General features: G+C 38.4%; 2 protein-coding genes and 1 long non-coding RNA gene across 3 annotated transcripts; all 3 read left to right on the forward strand.

The window, feature by feature from the left end:
- Positions 1-8,827: 8,827 nt before the first annotated feature.
- LOC149795817 (uncharacterized) lies at positions 8,828-10,008 on the forward strand. The gene is made up of 2 exons (XR_016422147.1): positions 8,828-8,931; positions 9,302-10,008. It is a non-coding gene; the product is annotated as an uncharacterized LOC149795817 (long non-coding RNA).
- A 233-nt stretch (positions 10,009-10,241) lies between these two features.
- On the forward strand, positions 10,242-12,063 carry LOC149795818 (uncharacterized). Its single transcript, XM_089964140.1, has one exon. It carries the CDS (start codon positions 10,808-10,810, stop codon positions 11,375-11,377), a length of 570 nt encoding a protein of 189 aa, XP_089820266.1. The 5' UTR covers positions 10,242-10,807; the 3' UTR covers positions 11,378-12,063.
- A 2,941-nt stretch (positions 12,064-15,004) lies between these two features.
- Positions 15,005-17,938, forward strand: LOC149795819 (protein CFDP2-like). The gene is made up of 3 exons (XM_089963863.1): positions 15,005-15,565; positions 17,241-17,543; positions 17,786-17,938. Exons 1-3 carry the CDS (start codon positions 15,005-15,007, stop codon positions 17,936-17,938), a joined length of 1,017 nt encoding a protein of 338 aa, XP_089819989.1.
- The last annotated feature ends 1,217 nt before the right edge of the window (positions 17,939-19,155 follow it).

Consider the following 19,155-nt stretch of genomic DNA (forward strand, 5'->3'; position numbering starts at 1 on the left):
AAGGCAAATTGTCTTAAGTAGAATGGAATTTATCCCTATGAATGCACAGATGCATGGTCACCATTAGATGAAACATCGCTGACACCCATTACGCATTCTGTTTGCATGTACATCTGTAATGAGTCATCGATGATGAGTAGCAGCGAGCAAACAATATATGGATCACGTTGGATGTCATCCGCTTAGAGATTATCATGATATTTATCTCAGAATGATGTGACTCTGCTAGCAAAGATGCTAGATAATTTCAGACAGAGGTGCACGGACCATTACTAGCTTATTCCGCTCTGGTATTTCTCCTCTTCGGGACTCTCATAGGACGGACTTCTCAAGCAACAATCCGGAATTGTCTTAGAATTATTTACACATCCAGACATGTTCATGTTCATAGACAAGACGGTATGAGGTGCAGTCTCCTTCATCATTTATCTCAACATTAACTATCTATTTGAATGGGCTATGTCATAATAGCTTCCCACGGAAGGTTTTCACTGGATCGCTGTATAATTGTTTTGTACAAGAACGATAGGCTGGTTATAGCGACGGTGTTGGATATTTTGTCGAGGTCGATCTAGTTTATTCATAACATCTCCACGACGGTCACAACGGTTATCCATTTCGTGCCGAACGAATTATAGTGACCAAGGAAATGCTGACCGGGGAGAAGCCCGAGAAAAAAATGTAAGCTTGTTCTAGGAGACGTCACTTTGAACAAATCGTGTTCCAAATCTCATGAACAAAACCAAGTACAAACTACATCATCAACTATCAGCTGCACAAACTGACTCTCCAGCATGCACTCGGGCTTGACAAAGTTCATCGGACGCACAATTTTCAACAATCACCTTTGATGAAACCCTACATCGACTTTAACGGGAAACAACGCACCAAAGCCACTTTCAAACTCATGAACAATAACTTGTTCAGAAAAAACATGGAAAACATTCGACACCGCAAGACAATCGAACTCGATAACAATGTTAAACGACGGGAAACACTTATCGCCGATGATGCTTTTCTCCGCATGAAAATATTCCATAAAGATCTGGTGGCCATCGGATACAGGAAAACTAATATCAGGCTCTGCTCGATCTCGCCAAGATACGCATGCTCGAGTTTCACCACGACTTCATCAAAAAGAAATACGGAGACAAAGCCACGTTGCTCTTGACCGACACAGACTCGCTCCTGTATGAAATTCACACCGATGATGTCTACCAAGACATGTACGAAAATAAACAACTTTCCGATATCAGCAATTATTCCACACACAGCGCAATCCTCTGCGACGAGAACAAAAAGTGCTGGGACAGTTCAAACACTGAACTCATGAGATACCAATCAGGGAGTTCATCGGACTTCTATCTAAAATGTACTGCATCTCTCTTGAAGATAGCACCGTCATAAAAAAGCCAAAGGAGTAAAACAAAAACCGTCGTCAGAAGCATCACCGTCATCGACTACTGCGGACATGCACTGCATGGACACCTACAGTCCTGCGCCATGAGACGATTTCTGTCACTACGACATTGCATCTCCACACTACTCGTTAACAAAAACAGCTATGCCCATTCGACGATAAACGATACTCCACCTATATCATACACGCACTCGTCAACGACATAAAAACACATTTACATAATATGGAAATTCAAGCACGATATTCAGTGGACCATAAGCGAGCCAGAACCCCAATCTCTATGAGACAAAACCCCATTTTTCTCTGGGTGAGCCAGAACCCTATCTCGATGAGCTTGAACAAATGTGAGCCAGAAACTATAGTTTACTGTGATACTGATTATTTTCAATTAAGTATCTCGCAATGTTTACCAGTGACCGATTGACATAAATAAATTAAATTAAAAGAAATTCCATACATTTTTTCCACATGCTTTTATGCAGTGTACAACAATATGGAGTCTAAATGTAGCGAAAATAAAAGCCACTGACACTTATAATTAATTAGTCCATTTGGTGGCAAGGAGAAGTGGATTTTTTATAAAACTTGGAGATAATGAACAAAAGCTGTTTTTGTACACCTGATGAATGCATATAAAATGGACTTTTGTAAGCCTAGAACAATCTTAACAGCAGTTCCAAAAACATCTATAGAGATTCATGTATTGGCCATTATCAACATCTTATCATGAATGAAATTACACAATTTTACATGTAATTTGGTAATAACAAAACAACACAATTTTCAGTAAAAATAATTCATAAAGATCTCTAAATTGAACAGCGTACCATATTTTCATGTTCTCTGCTCATATGTCTTTCAGTAAATGTTGTACATCTATATATTTACCTATTCCACCACACTTAGTAATTTAGTTGCCTATATTTTATTTATCAATGTGTCGAGTGTAAACCTCTAACCGCTGTATTGTTATCCTTATAATTGGGTCAGGACAAAATGCAGCTAATAGCAATCTTTGGTCAACATTTGCCCTTTTTGTAGACCACCAGCCAAATTAAATCCGACTTTTGCATCCCCATCAACCCATATTTTTGCAAGTGACTAAACTGTACAACGATTAAAGCTAATTTACCAAGTGTTCAAATCCCACATACAAAAACAATATTCATCACTCTCCAAGATACCTAAAATGTCACCAAAATCACTATTAATATGTGTATAACTAATGATACAAATAAGCGTCAAATCTTTCCCCATACGTGACCTATTCGACACATAGTAGAAAACAACTTGGAGTAGTAGGTAAATAGGCATTTTAACTTTCTTGTACCAATTTGGATCTCTTCCAGTTTGCTCTAACTTCTATCCCTCTACAATCACTTGCCTGCCCCTAAGCGACCCATGCATGTTTAGCAATTTTAATTATGTACACACGTTATCCCGACATGGAGGGGGAGTCTAAGACGGATATCACTGCCCAAAAGGGTTTCCCAAAGAAAGGTCAAACTCCAACTTGATACTACTTGTACTTCTTATGGACCTCCTGTTTAGATCGATAACCAGGCCTCTGTGTTTATTCGACTTTTCTTTTTGGGCTGTTTTGTACTTCTACTCGTAACTGTCAGTGATTTTCTTTTTCCGTCAGCACAATTTCAAACTCAGCCGCACTGATCATTTTATCATCGACTGCAACTGTATGCAGCTTACTGACCGTATTAAGATTGCACCATGCCGTCTCAAGAAATTTAAAATCAAGGCACACTCATGAATGCAGTTGAAATTAATTTACTTGCATAACCACAAACACCAGTTATTATCGATATACTTCCGGCAATAATTTCGATTGGTGCACATGTGGTGATTGATGTGGTCGTGATTCTAGTCACACCAAGACCAGTAGTCGTTGCCGAAAATAGCTTATACGACCAAACAAGCGCGCTTGTATTTCACGATTAGCTCGGTTCTTTTGGCAATTTCATCTTGCAGCTGTTTTTCGGTTTAGATTTTTTTTTCACTTCGGTATGACTGAGGTTCAATTACAGTACTTCTAATGCAATCCCGTATTTCGATTATATGGCAAGAAAACCATATCCGGTCTCATCGTCATGAAAATTAGCTATAAGCGCTTTTTAAAAAATTACTCTTTTTTCAATGGCATAATTGTTATTATGATAATACGTTAACCTCGGTAATACTTAAATCTCCGGCGATTATGTGTTCTGGTGGTCTGGCACCTCTTTCAGTAAAAAACACACCGATTGCTCCAGTAGATTTTACATTGTCTTTGTCAAATAACTGTTACATGAACATGTGCATCCCTGTTGAATAAAAGTCGAGACCTTTCTTTTCTCAGCTGAGTCAATGCTGATTTGGAATATTCATTGCCAAAATTATACTGGGGTGGATACATTGGTGAATGCCACTTTGCCATTGTAGAAACATTATGTTGAGGTATTGCATATGCTGGTGAAGTCAATGATTAAGCGTTTTTACTTGTAAATGCGATGATTCCAAGCTGGCCTCGACTTGGTATTGGTACATCATGCTGGTTCCAAATGGTATTTTCCAATTGACCCTTAACAAAGATATGTGACAGACCATACGAGGGTTTGGGAAGACCCTTTCACGCAGATATTCCTCTATTTGTTATCGACTTTAACATTCGCAGCCGGCTGATAAAACACCCCCGTCGGTAAATTCCGCGGTCAGATCGGTTACGCATATAAAAATGATAACATCTGATACTAAACAAAAACAACAAAGGCAGTTAACTGGTCAAATCGTGATATTAGTGGTACATAATTATGACTAACATAACGCTTGCCATTTATCAACATTCCCATTACTTCCAGTTGTTAGTATATCTGATTTAATATATATTTATTTTAATTTAATTTGTTTGTTTGTCAGTTCTTTTTTCTTACATGCTATTGTAATGTACATTTATTCACTGGAGATGATATTGTTTCAGAAAACTGGTTGACCTGAATCATTCTTGTCATAAACACCAGGTGTTGGCCTGGAAGCTGTCCTTGATTTAAAATTAGTAAACAAAGTTCTATTTTATTTTAAAATGATTGGTTGTTGTCAAGGTCATGATGAGACTACGTGGGTTAAGAAGTAAACAGATTTTTTTTTATTTTTATTCTGGGAATAAAATCATTGGTCTAATCAAGACCATATTCTGTGTGCGTGATATAAACACGATCACGTGACCCCCTCGCCCTTCTGATTTCGCAACTTGGGGGAATTTCGAAACTGCGTCTTATAATAAAATATAACCTTTGTTTTAGAGAGAGATCGATCTCAGTTTTTTTTGCTTTTACACTTAGTATCAAGTTGTTTTCTTTGTTGTTGCCAGATATTGAGCTAATTATCTTCAGATCATTTGGATTTCAAAAGGATTTATTCTTTATTCTCTGGAAATATTTTGAGGAGTGCTCACGCAGAAATTTTGGAACGACATTGCTTACAAATTTATTTTGGATTTCCAACACCGGATTGCCTTTATTTGTATTTCTACAACGAATTGAAGATAAGTACAGTACTGAGTATATCATACGTCATTGTCAGCCATCTTGGATTTTCCATCAGGATTCGAACTTGAAATTATTATTATTATTATTATTATTATTATTATTATATATCTATCTATCTATCTATCTATCTATCTATCTATATATATATATATATATATATATATATATATATATATATATATATATATATATATATATATATTAGGAGAATTAGCTGATGTAAGGAACTTTTCTCTATCTTTGGACAGGTATTAAGATGAAAGGAATGTTAATACCAGAATATATAGAATATATAAACTTAGGCGGATTCATATTTATAGACCTAACATCAGTAAAGTGATGAAAAAAATTAAATGTACACAAAAATATAAGTAATTGTAAAGTATGAGGTTCTCAGTGTTTAAGGAACCATCTTTGCTATTAACGATTTAGAACACAACTGTACTTTCAATATGGAACGTTTGATAGCCATCGGTTTACGGGTATGTCTGTAAAATGAATGTCAGTCACGGGACCGGGCTAACTGGAAGAACACCAATATGGCAGTCCCCATAACATGGCATCGTCCTGTTTGTCATATGCGTAGTATGCATGTCCCAATATATATGAAAACATGTGTTGCTTGTTGCATCGTGCTTAGTCTTCATGAAACAAGATAATTACATTGCAATTGCTCTGTACTGTCTCTATCCCTTGATATGTTGCGCGTAAAAAAATGCAATATCACATTTCCTAGTTTAGCTTATATTAATGCCATTTACTCAGTAATGTTTGCACCTGAATATTCAAATGTTTATCATTTATAGTTAATAACTTAAAACGTTTCACTTTATACGTACTGTTCGCTATATTTGGTGATAACACACCCACTTATCATGCTAAGCATATTGGTATAAAAGCAAATCATAAGTAATGTGTCTGCCAAACAAATGTAAAGTCCTGTATTATATATTGATTCTCATTTTCCATGTAGAAGAGTTACATAGTATGACATGATGTTACTTATCCCATATTGCCCATGTAATGTTTAATAAGTGCTGTTATGAATAAAACACAAATCATAGTTAAAACAATAGTTAAAACATTCGTATTATTCCCTACAATAGTTTGAGAGTCAAGCACAAATATGACAAGAGAAGTTGAAACAGCTAAATTACATTTACATACACATTAAATTAAGCAAAGCTTAGTACTTCATACAACTGTTTTTGAAAAGAGACATTAAGTATAATTGGTACTTGAAGGGAACGAGCTATGCCATTAACTAATTGGAAAAAAGTTGGTTATACGTATGAAAACACCAACTGAGCAATCCCAGGGACGGAGATTATGCGTATGGAGCAATACAACTAGATGTGTTTGTTGCATTATGTAAGGGCTGTAGCTTCAATCAGACTTAAAAGAAATTGAGTATATTTGCAACATGTGAGATGATGTTAATTCGTATCTAAATCATATTTTGTATTGTTGTGTGATTTTTTTCAAGAAATGTTAGACATTATTTAAAATGTATATATTGTGACTGGGTACCTCTCACCAAAGTCTATCCTTGTGAAATGGACACTCTTACGTTGCTCCCTATGATATTGTGTGACACACGTGCTTAGACGGAATATAAAGTATATTTCTTTCACCAAACGTTAACACTGAAGTCTATGGAAAAACAATTAGTTGCATGATACCATCGGCCAAACGTAGGTATGCACCTTGATCAATGGCAGTAGCTTAAACGCAAACAACGCTTCAATAAAGGAAATCGATTTTCTCTTTTTGGTTAATTTTACCCAACACGCAAATGAAACATTATATTAGGCCAGTGCAAACAAAAAAATTAACTACTCTCTATTTTAACATGGGGACGAAAAAAAAAATTCAAAGACATTCTAACAAATTAATTGTGAAATGGAGATAACTCAAGCCGTTTAGACTCATACAGTGGCGAGTCATTACAGAGTTGTGCCCCTTAAAAATGTACACTCGGGCCTGTGTTGGTTTTTCATTCGAAAATGACATCAACGTCTTTGTTAAACATTTATTAAAGCATCTAATGATATATTGTATATAATAAAACGGGATAAACATTGCCGCAAATACCTTAAAATAGAAGGCCTTCCTTCCTCTCAGATAAATGATATCACAATACAACGAATTGGTGTTTTAGACCAATTAGTGCAATAAATGTATGCAATATAATCAATACATGATGAATAAAATAGCAACCGTGATTTAACTTATATCATTCATACACACATGATGCTTACTTTTTATTTTCAGTCCTCGCGCTTTCACATGAGACTTTATGAGTGCTTAAAACTCGACTTCATCATGATGTTTAAAATAACTTGAACGATATATATATATATATATATATATATATATATATATATATATATATATATATATATATATATATATATATATATATTAAAGATGACATGGCATTTATATCAAATTGTGATATAAGCATTCTCTCGACCGTGTGCTACTGATTCTAAAACAATGATCAATATCCACAGAATGATTAGTGACGTATGAAAATAACGATATAAAAGTGTTAAGAATCCCCGTTTTCTAAATTAATTTAATATGGTGCACACTTTCATCGCAATCCTTTCTGCTCTATTTTCTCCCTTCTCCTCTCGTGCATAACGAAATAAACTACGCAGAAATCAGGAGTGAGAGAGAATTTTTGGGGGGTTGGATGAAAACCTTGAAATTGAACTTACACCAAATAACCTTCAAGAATTTGATTCGTCGTAACAGTATGTGTGCACTTTCTTTGAGATTTGTCTACAGTGTTTAAGTAATCAATGATACAATGTTGTAAACCCTGTCGACATAAAAAGGTTAATTTTTCGGGTACGTAGAGAGAGCAAGCGAGAGAGAGAGTGAGAGAGAGAGAGTTTTAAAATCAAACCGACCGAAGGAAAGACAGTTTTATGATCGGTAGGACTGTCATTAAAGCAGAATAATGACTTAGATCAACTGTAAATATATTAAAATATTTATGTTACCTCTTTTTGGTTCGTTAATTGGCTTAGTTTCTATTCTACATTAATTTAAATGCGCCAGAAGAACGTGAATGGATTAGCGTTCATATGAATGGCTTATCTAACCAAGTGTAGCTAGTGCTCTATTTTATTCATTAAAACCATCTTTCATGTTTATATCATAAATGTGCATTACATTGATTTAAAAAAAAAAACAAACAATCAACTTATTTGTATGAAGGGTGATTGTGAATAGCCAAAAAAGTTGTTGTTGTTGAGTTGAATTAAAGTGGTGTGCGCTGGCATTGAGCATGTACCACTGGTTTGTGATGCCACAGGCATCTTTTTGATTACTCCTGGGGGAAGAAATGGAGCCACTTCCTTCCAGGCATTTATGTGTTCACAGAATACTTATTGATTGGGCCGAGCCAAAAAAAGCATAGATCTACACAGCTGCCTGTACTAAATCTTAACACCGTTCAAAGGGCAAATTATATGTATTTGTATGTGATATAAATAAAATATATGTATGTGGGAAGATCATATATCTTATAATTTTATATATCCTTGTTTTAATTAGGTAGAAGTAGATATTTTATTATTTTATGTAGTTAATGTGTATTACTCAGTGAAATAAAGTCATCAGTTGCAATTATTGTTTTATTTTCATTTTACACATATTTAGCCACTTAGGTAACCTTGAACCAGGATTACCTGAAAGAGTTTTGTTCAATGAGTAATGAAGCTACCCTGACTACTGTTCATGCTGGGTTGTTCTATTGTATGACAAGTGGTAAACAACTTTCTGATTGGTTAGTTTGCTACTTGTCTGTATAAACAACATACTATGAGCAACATATTATTGGTGGTCATCCCATTGGAGCTTCTGAATGGTGCTGGTCACGGCATTGCATTAAGAAAATGCTTGATGATTCGTTTGCTTGAAGGAAAATATGAATTGGCTTTGGTTCCATGTGGTAAGGTAAATAGATTTATAAGATGGTTAATGTAACATTTTATTTTATATGTACTCTGCATATTTCTCTGGAATGCATGTTAATGTATTTTAATACATTTTAATAGGTTATCAACCTGTATATTATATTATGAGCCTATCGTTCTGCCCATACGCTTGTCTGTCTGTCTGCTCTCTACTTTTAAACACTGATTGTTGTTTAGGTTTAGGTGATCCACTATCTCACTAGATGGATAATTAATAAATATATGGTGTTGTAAGTTATTCGTATTGAATGTACTGTAAAGATAATCAATGTACACATACGGAACAATAATGCACTGATGACGATATTATTTATTGTTGCAGTAAATGTATTCATTTTTCGTATTTGTAGGGTGTATGTAACAAAGCAGGAGAAATGTATCAATCTCCACTTATCAACCTCAATGCACAATAAACCCAATAATGAACAAATACTGGACTTGTATCGTCTATTCAGTGAGTAGAAGGCAAGTGCTGTAACATTTGGCGCCCACCGGGAGACTTATTGTGCTGAAGCCGAGGTTGTGCATTTGTGTACGATGAAAGGAGGACTGGACCAAGTGGACTAAACAAGATTAGATGGAGATACGATTCCTTTCAGTATCACGCTGCCAGTGGATGAGAACATGTGGATACTCCAGCCATATAGATTTATAAACACATAGAAGAATATAGATGGAGCTCCGGCTGTGTTTATTTTCTGCTTCATTCATGGAATTCAAGAAATGCTTGCATTTTCATTGAGACTCTGTGGATGATCTGAACATTGTGATTGACAGTGATATTCAACCTATGCTTATACAGATTGATAGTTATGTGTTTTGACTCATTAGGACACTGTATAATTTGTTTGTTCATTTAACCTGGACCAAATTCTTATGAGATGAAGTTGTAAGAATGGTTATCATCAATGCAAATTGAATTAATTTGTATTTATTACAGAAACATCTATGAATATCTGAACTTGCTATATATATACTAAATCTTAATTCCGTTCAAAGGGCAAATTATATGCATTTGTATGTGATATAAATAAAATATATGTATGTAGCAGGAGCATATATTTTTTAATTTTATATATTCATGTTTTAATTAGGTAGATATATAATTTTGGTGCATTTATATATTAAGTCCATCATATAGCAACCCATTGTAACAGATGCTCATATTAATGGAATTTCCTCCCTAATTTTGCTGCCATTCAATTTTTTTCTCCTTAATACATCTTTAGGAATATGTTATTTTGGAAATTTGTTTCATCTTAAAATCTATTTTATACCCGAGTTAGAATACAGGTAGCTCAGGTTCAAATGATTCTTGTAGAACCTATTTTTCCTTCGGCTGTATTTTTCCAACTGTACACTATTCATTGACAACACAGAAACATTGTTCTTACAGAGTGTTCCTTATTTTTGCAATATTCTTGCTTAACTGGCCCTATATAGATATTGCAAAGAAGTTCGCGCATTTCGTCGTTTTCATCGCGCATTATTTTTTAAGTAGATATGGAGCTCAGACGACGAAGTTCAAAATATAGTAGGGGCCTTTAACGCGTTAAAGGTCAAGCCCAAGACAGACACACCTGAAGATTTCGCAAAGTGGATGGCAGACTTCACATCTTCGATGGGTGCATATCATATTAAGGAAGAGCTGACAGCATCACATGCAATGGCGTCCGTGGCCAGTGGTCCTATATCGGTCACACTACCAGATGAATTAAGGATGTCGGTATTTTCAGGAGAAAAGAGGGAAACATCGTATGAATTATGGAGATACGAAGTTACAAGGCACGTATTCACAGGGCCAGGTATATCATGAAATCTGACGTTCCTTGAGAGGAGAAGCTGGACGGATTGCTATGAGATTGGGTCCAACAGCATCCATTAAAGAATTATTATCAAAGCTGGACAGTGTGTATGGCAATGTATATGTGAAAGAGACTTTGTTAGCGGACTTCTGCAGTAATTACCAGAAAGAGGACGAAGATATTTATACCTGGATTTGTAGGCTGGAAGAGTTGTTAAACAAAGCCGTCCAAAAAGGGTTAGTGAAGACCAGTGAGACAAATGTTATGCTAAGGGCTAAGCTGTGGACAGGACTTAAACAGACACTTAAGGATGTGTCTGGCCATAAGTTTGACTCACTCAAGACACTTGACGAATTGAGAGTAGCTCTTCGTCGTATTGAATCTGAACACAGGCAACGGGAAGATGAGCTAATACGTACCAAGAGAACTACGAATTTCAATATGGCATCAACTTCAAAAACATCACAAAACAAGGAGCTTAGTGAATTGAGAGATCTTGTCCAGCACCTGTCAAATGAAGTGATGATGCTTAAGGAGCATTCAGCATCCCAAGTATCCAACAACCAGCAACACTATATGAATCGATTTAGGACAAATAATACTGATGAGAGGAGAGACTGAATATGCTGGCGCTGCGGGCAAATCGGACACATTGCTTCTGCTTGTCGTTTTCGACTAGACCATTCAAAACAGGATTTAAACTTCACGAGGTCTATGGCTGTGGGCAAACAGTAGGCTTTTCAAGGGGTTGCCCCCAGAAGCATAAAGGAACCGACACGATAGAGGTAGTAGGACAAGCTAACGAGGTTTCTGTTGGCATCAATGGTATTAGAGTAAATTCACTGATTGACACCGAATCGACCGTATCAACAGTTAGCCAGACATTTTATAACGTGTTTGAAGACGACTCCGATGGAGCCCATTACAGACCTTTTGAATGTTGAATGTGGCAATGGAGAGAAGTTACCATATAGTGGCTACATAGAAGTTGAAATAGAAAGTAACATTCTGCCAAATGTGGAAAGACAGCGTCGTCTAATGCTAGTCGTGCCAGACAGCAACTATAGAAGGCGCATTCCTGTGTTACTAGCGACAAACTACTTAATGCATCCTCTAGAGCAATGCAAAAGTTTGCATAGAGCAAGATTTATACAGACAGCTCGATTGCCAATTCCGTAGTATTTGACATGCAGATGTTTGACTCTGCGAGAAAAGGAGTTAGCAAAGAGAAACTTGTCTGGGTGTTTTGAAGAGCGCATAGTCACAAGATATTATTGTAGAAAGCAATAGCAATGTGATATTGCGAACCTTCGTTGATAAAGAGGTACCTTATCATTCAACGTGTGCTTTTCTTCAGAATTCAGTAAATGAAGGTTTAGATATTTATCCAGGCCTACACAATGAATGGTCTGATAGAAGTTCATGTGCCAGGACAATTAGTATTCCGCCAAGAGCTATTTTGTGTGAGTTGCAACCAGTGTCTGTGGCTGATATCCCAGCAGATGTGGTTGGAATGGAGCGAGTAGATGACCTTCGCAGTCAGATGGACATTACTTCGGATAAATTGTCCCAAAGATGAGCAACAAAAAGGAATAGATCTTATAAAGAAATTCGAAGACATCTTTTCCAGAAGTGAAACAGATTTTAGACTTACGGCAGCTGTAAAGCATCGTATCAATCTGATCGACGAAACACCTTTTAAACAGAGATACCGTCGGATACCTCCTTCCATGTATAGTGAGGTGAAAGATCACCTTCACCAGTTACTTGCTAGCGGTGTGATTCGTAAATCACACAGTCCATAGGCCAGCAATGATGTTTTAGTGAGGAAGAAGGATGGAAAACTTCGCCTGTGCGTTGATTTTCGGCAGTTGAATAAGATGTCAATCAAGGATTCCGAAGCCTTGCCAAGGATTGAATATATCTTGGACTGTTTGGCTGGATCTAAACATTTTACAGTGCTGGATATGAAGTCGGGGGTATCATAAAATTGAATTAGATGAATCTCATAAGGAGAGGACAGCCTTTACAGTGGGTCCACTAGGTTTCTACGAGTTTGAGAAACTACCCATGGGGCTTTGCAATGCACTAGCTACATACATACATACATACATACATGCATACATACATACATACATACATACATACATACATACATACACTTCTGATAGGAAAATATATCAGCATATGTTGTTGCCTCTTGTAAACCTTCATCTTATCGTGATAATTCATCACCTTTGAAATCTACTGAAATTCAAGTTAAGAGAAATATCTGATATCGCACCAACACATAACCTGCATACGAGAAAATGATGGTTGAACAATGATTTACATGAGATGAATGTGCTTTTTTTCTTTTATCGCACTGTATATATTTAATTCGAGTGTATGCCTATATCAAACCAGAGATGACGATTACATTAAAGCATGTAATGTAATGAGAATCAGAAATAACTCCACATGATACTTTTAACATTTTGAGAAGCGTTTTGGTAGAGTTGTGCCCCTTATCAGATGACCACCTCAGGTTCTCAGTGTCAATTAATTTCGATATATATCTTCAAACTTCATCTTGTTTCGTTTTTGCATAAACACTCGACCAATCAGCATTCAAATCCAGCATCTCGCTTTAATTCCTCCATGATTATTTTTCATTTATGTACACGTGTGTAAGCCGCATTAGCCTCCATTCGAAACCGTGTCGGATTGACTGTTATGTTACTACTCTTGTCTCTGATATACGCGCACAGACACAATCAAATCAATGTTCACTATCCACTGACTATAATTATTGAAATTATATACGAAAACCGACCGGACCGTGAGCTGCAGGTCTCAACACTGTGACGTAATTGGTTCACCGACCGGTCCGTAATCTGGCGCAGTATCGTTTAACGTCATTTAACTATTCTTCTGTTAACCCTTTGCCTCCTTTGGACCATCGTTGTTCCAAGAAATGGTTTAAGAGGTTTATAGTTAAACATCTGGCTACCGCTGCAAGTATTGCAATTGTTAGGAGCTTATGTAATGGTATCATAATATTTTCTTCGGTTGCTATCATTGTTTGATCCAGCGATGCTATGTTCTCTTCCACTTATCAAATGCTGCCACTGTTATATGGAGACCATACATAATGGGTTTTAAATTGATTGTCAGTGTCAATTTTTTTAAATAAAAATTATCCTAATATTGTTAACTATTGGCTGTGTACTTTTCTGATTGACACTATATGTGTTTAGAACTAGGGAATAGGTCATATTTAATGTTATTTCGTTCGGCTGATTCTACATATTTATTGGACATAATTTGAAGAAACGGAACCATGCAGGCGTTGCATTTCTACAATATTTTGCTTTTGGAGGTCTGCTGATTTCTTGTCCTTGATATATTGTATGTTTCAAAAGTAAATTACTCTGCTGAGGAAACGGAACATTTCGTGGACGTTTTACCAGATAACTATCTTCGCGCTGAGACGTCTATGGTTTTCCATTTCAACCAGCGCCATCTCGAACGCCGCCATGCTAACCCTATCACATGTTATGACCATCGAGTACAGCGCAGCAATTATGTTGAGTTTGCTTTGTGCCGGCGAAATCAAATAATAATGACTGTTGGAGCATTGTTTTGCGTGAGATCGATTTAACAAGGGCAAAATGCAACTGATATACAACAGTTTCTATGCCTCTTAAGTGTGTGCAACCATCATAGCTGTCGAATAAATATTTAGCTCGAAACATTTTCAGTTAGAAAGTGTACGTGTATTACATAATATCTGCATTTTTCAATGCTTTTTGAAACTTAGATACCTTTAAATATTAACTTGTCGAATTGAAATGAAACAAATAATTGTGCTGGAAAGGCTGATCGTTTGTTTTATAATTGCTTTATCTTAAAGTTATCGACTTTGAGACTCAGATTTATTTCAACATAGACTGTCAAACTATAGCCAGATGTTTAATAATGTCTTATTTAGATGAATAAAACGATAAATCTATCGCCCTGTATTTAATTTCATATAGCTTTAGTTCCGCATTATCTAGTAATACAGAGTAGACTTGTTCAGTATTTAGGGCAGGGTATTTCACAGCAGAACTCCGCCAAGGACGGTCTCAAGTCCGACTGAAAAAGGAGGGTTGGGCTTGGGGCTAGCAACCCCACCCCGTTAAAACAACTCTTGCTACGGAAACGACAGCAAGGGAACAAACGACATCCGGCGCTGGGAAAGAAGCAGACCAAGCAACTGGCTCTATGACGGATGGAGAACAAAACTGTAAGGACGTCCCCATCCCGATAGCGGAACTCCTGACGCCAAAAGCATGGATCGGAGTTGGATGCTGTAACGTGCGAACGCTCAACCAGACTGGAAAACTGGCACAAGCAGTGAGAGAGTTGAATCACTACAATTTGACCCTCATGGGTGTAACAGAAGCACGATGGACTGGTGCCGGCAAGCAGAAGTTGAACACCGGAGAAGTCATTATCTGGTCCGGAAGGAAGGACAATGACCACCGGGAGGGGGTCGCCATCATTATCAGCAAGAACAAGACCAATAACGTTCTACAGTGGAAGCCAGTGAACGAGCGCCTGCTGTACGTCAGGATGAACTCCAAGTACGACAAGCTGTCTGTTGTTGCGGCCTATGCACCAATAGACAACGCGGAAGAAGAGGACAAAGACACCTTCTACGAAGCTCTTCAAGCCGTTTTAGAGGATGTCCGTCGACATGACATGCTGTTGCTACTTGGCGACTTCAACGCTAGGGTCGGCTGCGACAATAAAGACAGAGAGAGGACCATGGGGCGCCATGGAGTAGGTGTGATGACCGACAACGGGGAAAGACTGGTCAACTTTTGTGAAGAGAATGATGTCATGTTTACCCCGACCCAGAGTAGCCCAGTCGAAACATGTATAATCAAAGTAATTCTGACAGGCCATTGTCTGATGTCAAACATTGCCGAAGGCTAGCACTAATCCGTTACGTAAGATTGTTGTGCCTAGAATTGAACAGCCAGACATAGTTGCGAGGCCGCCCGATAGCCAATTATCACCTAGGTGTCGAAATGTTTTCCAAGATCAAAAGAAGTTGCCTGAAGAAGTGGGAGTGTCTTAACTTCTTTTCCCTGCAAACAGACAGACAGGTTGAACTGGCCGCTAAGACGATTGGACAGGGGCACAGCGCCACCCAATCAGAGTCGAGATAGGGGAGATACCTTGATTTGGGTAGAATGATATCCCCGCGTCTTCCGGCAAGAGTTAGTTCGCTGAAAGAAATTACCCAGAGGAGAGGTTAGCGTAACTCCGAATAGCCATTCGTTATTGGCGGGAAAATCTTAGAGCGGGAAATTCTAAGTACAGAGAGCTTCAAATAAGGTCAGTTTGATATTTGTTCGGTCTTTGTGGAATGCGACTGCATTTTAATTGTAGGTCGTATGTATACTTTATTATTACTAGAATTGTAGTACGAAGAATTACTTTGTTTTGTTAATATGTTTACTTATTTTGAAGAAATGAGTTGATATTTGTAAAGAATTATATAGTTTGCTAGCCGTCGTAAGAGTTAATATTGTAATTCGCTATGTGGGTATTTTATAGTAGACTAACCCATGTGTTCATATGATTATAGATTTTGCCATTGTTGAATATTTGTAATGTACAGACATGCGTCTGATTGTTGTCAGATTGTAGTACGATGAGATTAAATATATATGTGTATATACTGACGTGACGCAATGTATTGATGTCTGTATAACAATTCGCTGATAACGTGTTATTACGCCATTGTTTACCCTGCAAGAAGTGTGTGGGAATTTCGATGTGTATGCATGCGTGACCGAAACAGTGATAGCTATCTGATGATTAATTGTCGATATAGTGTGAGGTGAGATTCGATAAAACATATGTTAACGCCTTGTGGTTTTTCACAGGAAGCTTTGAGGGACAGACCAGTTATAGTTTCGTCCCGTAGTCTCAGATAGAGAGACGGAGGAAAGGAGAAGAAAGGAGAGAAGTCAGGAGAAATTGAAGTCTGGGAGCGAAAATGGAGGAGGAGATAGTAGAGAGGGAAAGGAGAAGAAAGGAGAAGTTGAAGTCTGGGAGCGAAATTGGAGGAGGAGATAGTAGAGAGGGAAACGGAGACAAAGGAGGAGTTAGAGGAACGGAAAGAAGGAAGGAATCAGCGGTAATGAAATAGATGAGTAGATGCAAGGACAGGGGTAAAATCGAACTCACACTGTAAATCGCGTAATGAATTAGGCTGTCACTTGGTCGAGGGAAAGACGAGTGATTGGAAGTTATTGTTTTAAATTAATCACATTTATTAAATTGTTATTGATTGAATTTCATCTTAGTGTTCTCTATAATTTAACCGTCGGCATTGCTGACTGGGGGCTCAGAGCTGTAAAACTACCTCGTCACTAATTTAACTTTCTAACCTCACGAGCCAGGGTGGAACTTTCATCATAATTTAATAAAATTATATTGGAAGAACCCCACCCCAATACGTGCAAACGCCACAGATGACTTGGTCATAGGAGGGTCCCTGTTCAAGCACAAGGACATCCACAAGCTCACATGGACGTCACCAGATGGCAGAACTCAGAACCAGATCGAACACATCATCAACGGCCGATGGAAATACTTCCTGCAGGACGTGCGGGTGATGCGGTACGCTGATATCGGCAGCGACCATAGTCTTCTGGTGGCCAAGGTGACTTTGAAGCTTAAGAAAGTTAGGATAGAGGTCTCCAGGAATCAGCGCTTCGATGTGGCCATGCTGAAAGATCCAAAAGTGAAGGAAGAGTTTAGGCTGGCCCTAAGGAATAGGTTTAGTGTTCTAGAAGATGAGACAGCGCTGACCATCGACAATTTCAACAGAGTAATGAAGGAAGCAGGAGAAGTAGTTTTAGGTTATAGGAATAGTAAGAAGACAATGGATATCAGGAGAGACGTGGACTCGCATAGACGAGAGAAGACAGATTAAGAAGAGACTTTTGGACTCCAAGTCACCAAGACTGAAAGAAAATTTCGAAGGAGTATAGAGGAAAAGACAAGGAGGTGAAGAAATCAGCAAGAAGAGACATGAGAGAATACACAGAGAGACTGGCAAAGGAGGCGGAGGCAGCAGCAGAGCAGAAAGACATGAAGACGGTGTACCAGAACACCAAGAAGCTGAAGGGTGACTAAGGCCAGCACCACAAACTTCAGTGAGAGATGAGGATGGAACTCATGTCACAGTGGAGGAGGAGAATCTGAAGAAATGAAAGCAACACTTTGAGTCTATACTGAATCGCCCAGAGCCACCTTGACATCAACTGCGACGACATCACTGATGAGGAGGTCAAGCAGGTCATCCACAAGCTGAAGAACGGGAAGGCACCTGGCGATGATGGAGTATGTCCCGAGATGCTGAAGGTAGAAGACACAATGACACCACAGCTTCTTTGCCAGAGTATCCAAAAGATCCGGGATAGTGATAGCATCGAATGACTGAAAAACAGGAATCATCGTCAAACTTCCCAAGAAAGGAGACCTGGGGAACTGCAACAACTGGCGAGGAATCACCTTACTATCCATCTCCAGTAAGATTTTCAGTCGCATCATTCTCCAACGCATCACAACAGCTGTGGACGGCATCCTACGCCAGGAACATGCAGGCTTTAGGAAGGGCAAATCCTGCATCGACCACATCTTCGTTCTGAGACAGATCCTTCAGCAGTCCCATGAGTGGAATGGATCCCTTTATGTGGTCTTTGTGGACTTTGAGAAGGCCTTCGACATCCTGCACCGAGCCTCTCTGTGGAAGATCCTACGACACTACAGCATCCCCCAGAAACTTGTCAACGTCATCAGGTCCCTGTACGAGAACTTTGAGTGCAGAGTCATCCACAACAACCTACTCACTGAACCATTCAAGGTGGAAACCGGAGTGAAGCAAGGATGCATTCTCTCGCCGATCCTCTTCTCACTGGCCATTGACTGGATCATGCGCCGCACCACAGAGGGCAGGAAGCGAGGAATACAGTGGATGCTGACCTCAATGCTGGATGAGCTGGATTATGCCGACGACATAGGGTTGCTGGCACGCTGACACCAGGATATTCAACAGAAGACACAACAATTGGTACAGACAGCAAGCACCATAGGTCTTCGAGTCAACGTAGGGAAGACACAAGTCTTGAGGAAGAACACTAGAGTGGGCGACCCAATCACCATCAACGACCAGCCTCTGCAAGAAGTAGACGAATTCACATACCTGGGCAGCAAGGTCGCCACGGATGGAGATTGCACAAGGCAAGTCACCACAAGAATCAGCAAGGCCAACCAGGCCTTCACAATGCTGAAGCCCATCTGGAGGACAACAAACCTCAGCGCCCACACGAAGATCCGTATTTTCTCAAAGC

This window comes from Sinohyriopsis cumingii, chromosome 7 (genome assembly GCF_028554795.1).
Source record: "Sinohyriopsis cumingii isolate HCF-2022 chromosome 7, ASM2855479v2, whole genome shotgun sequence".
In the NCBI taxonomy this organism is placed as follows: domain Eukaryota; kingdom Metazoa; phylum Mollusca; class Bivalvia; order Unionida; family Unionidae; genus Sinohyriopsis; species Sinohyriopsis cumingii.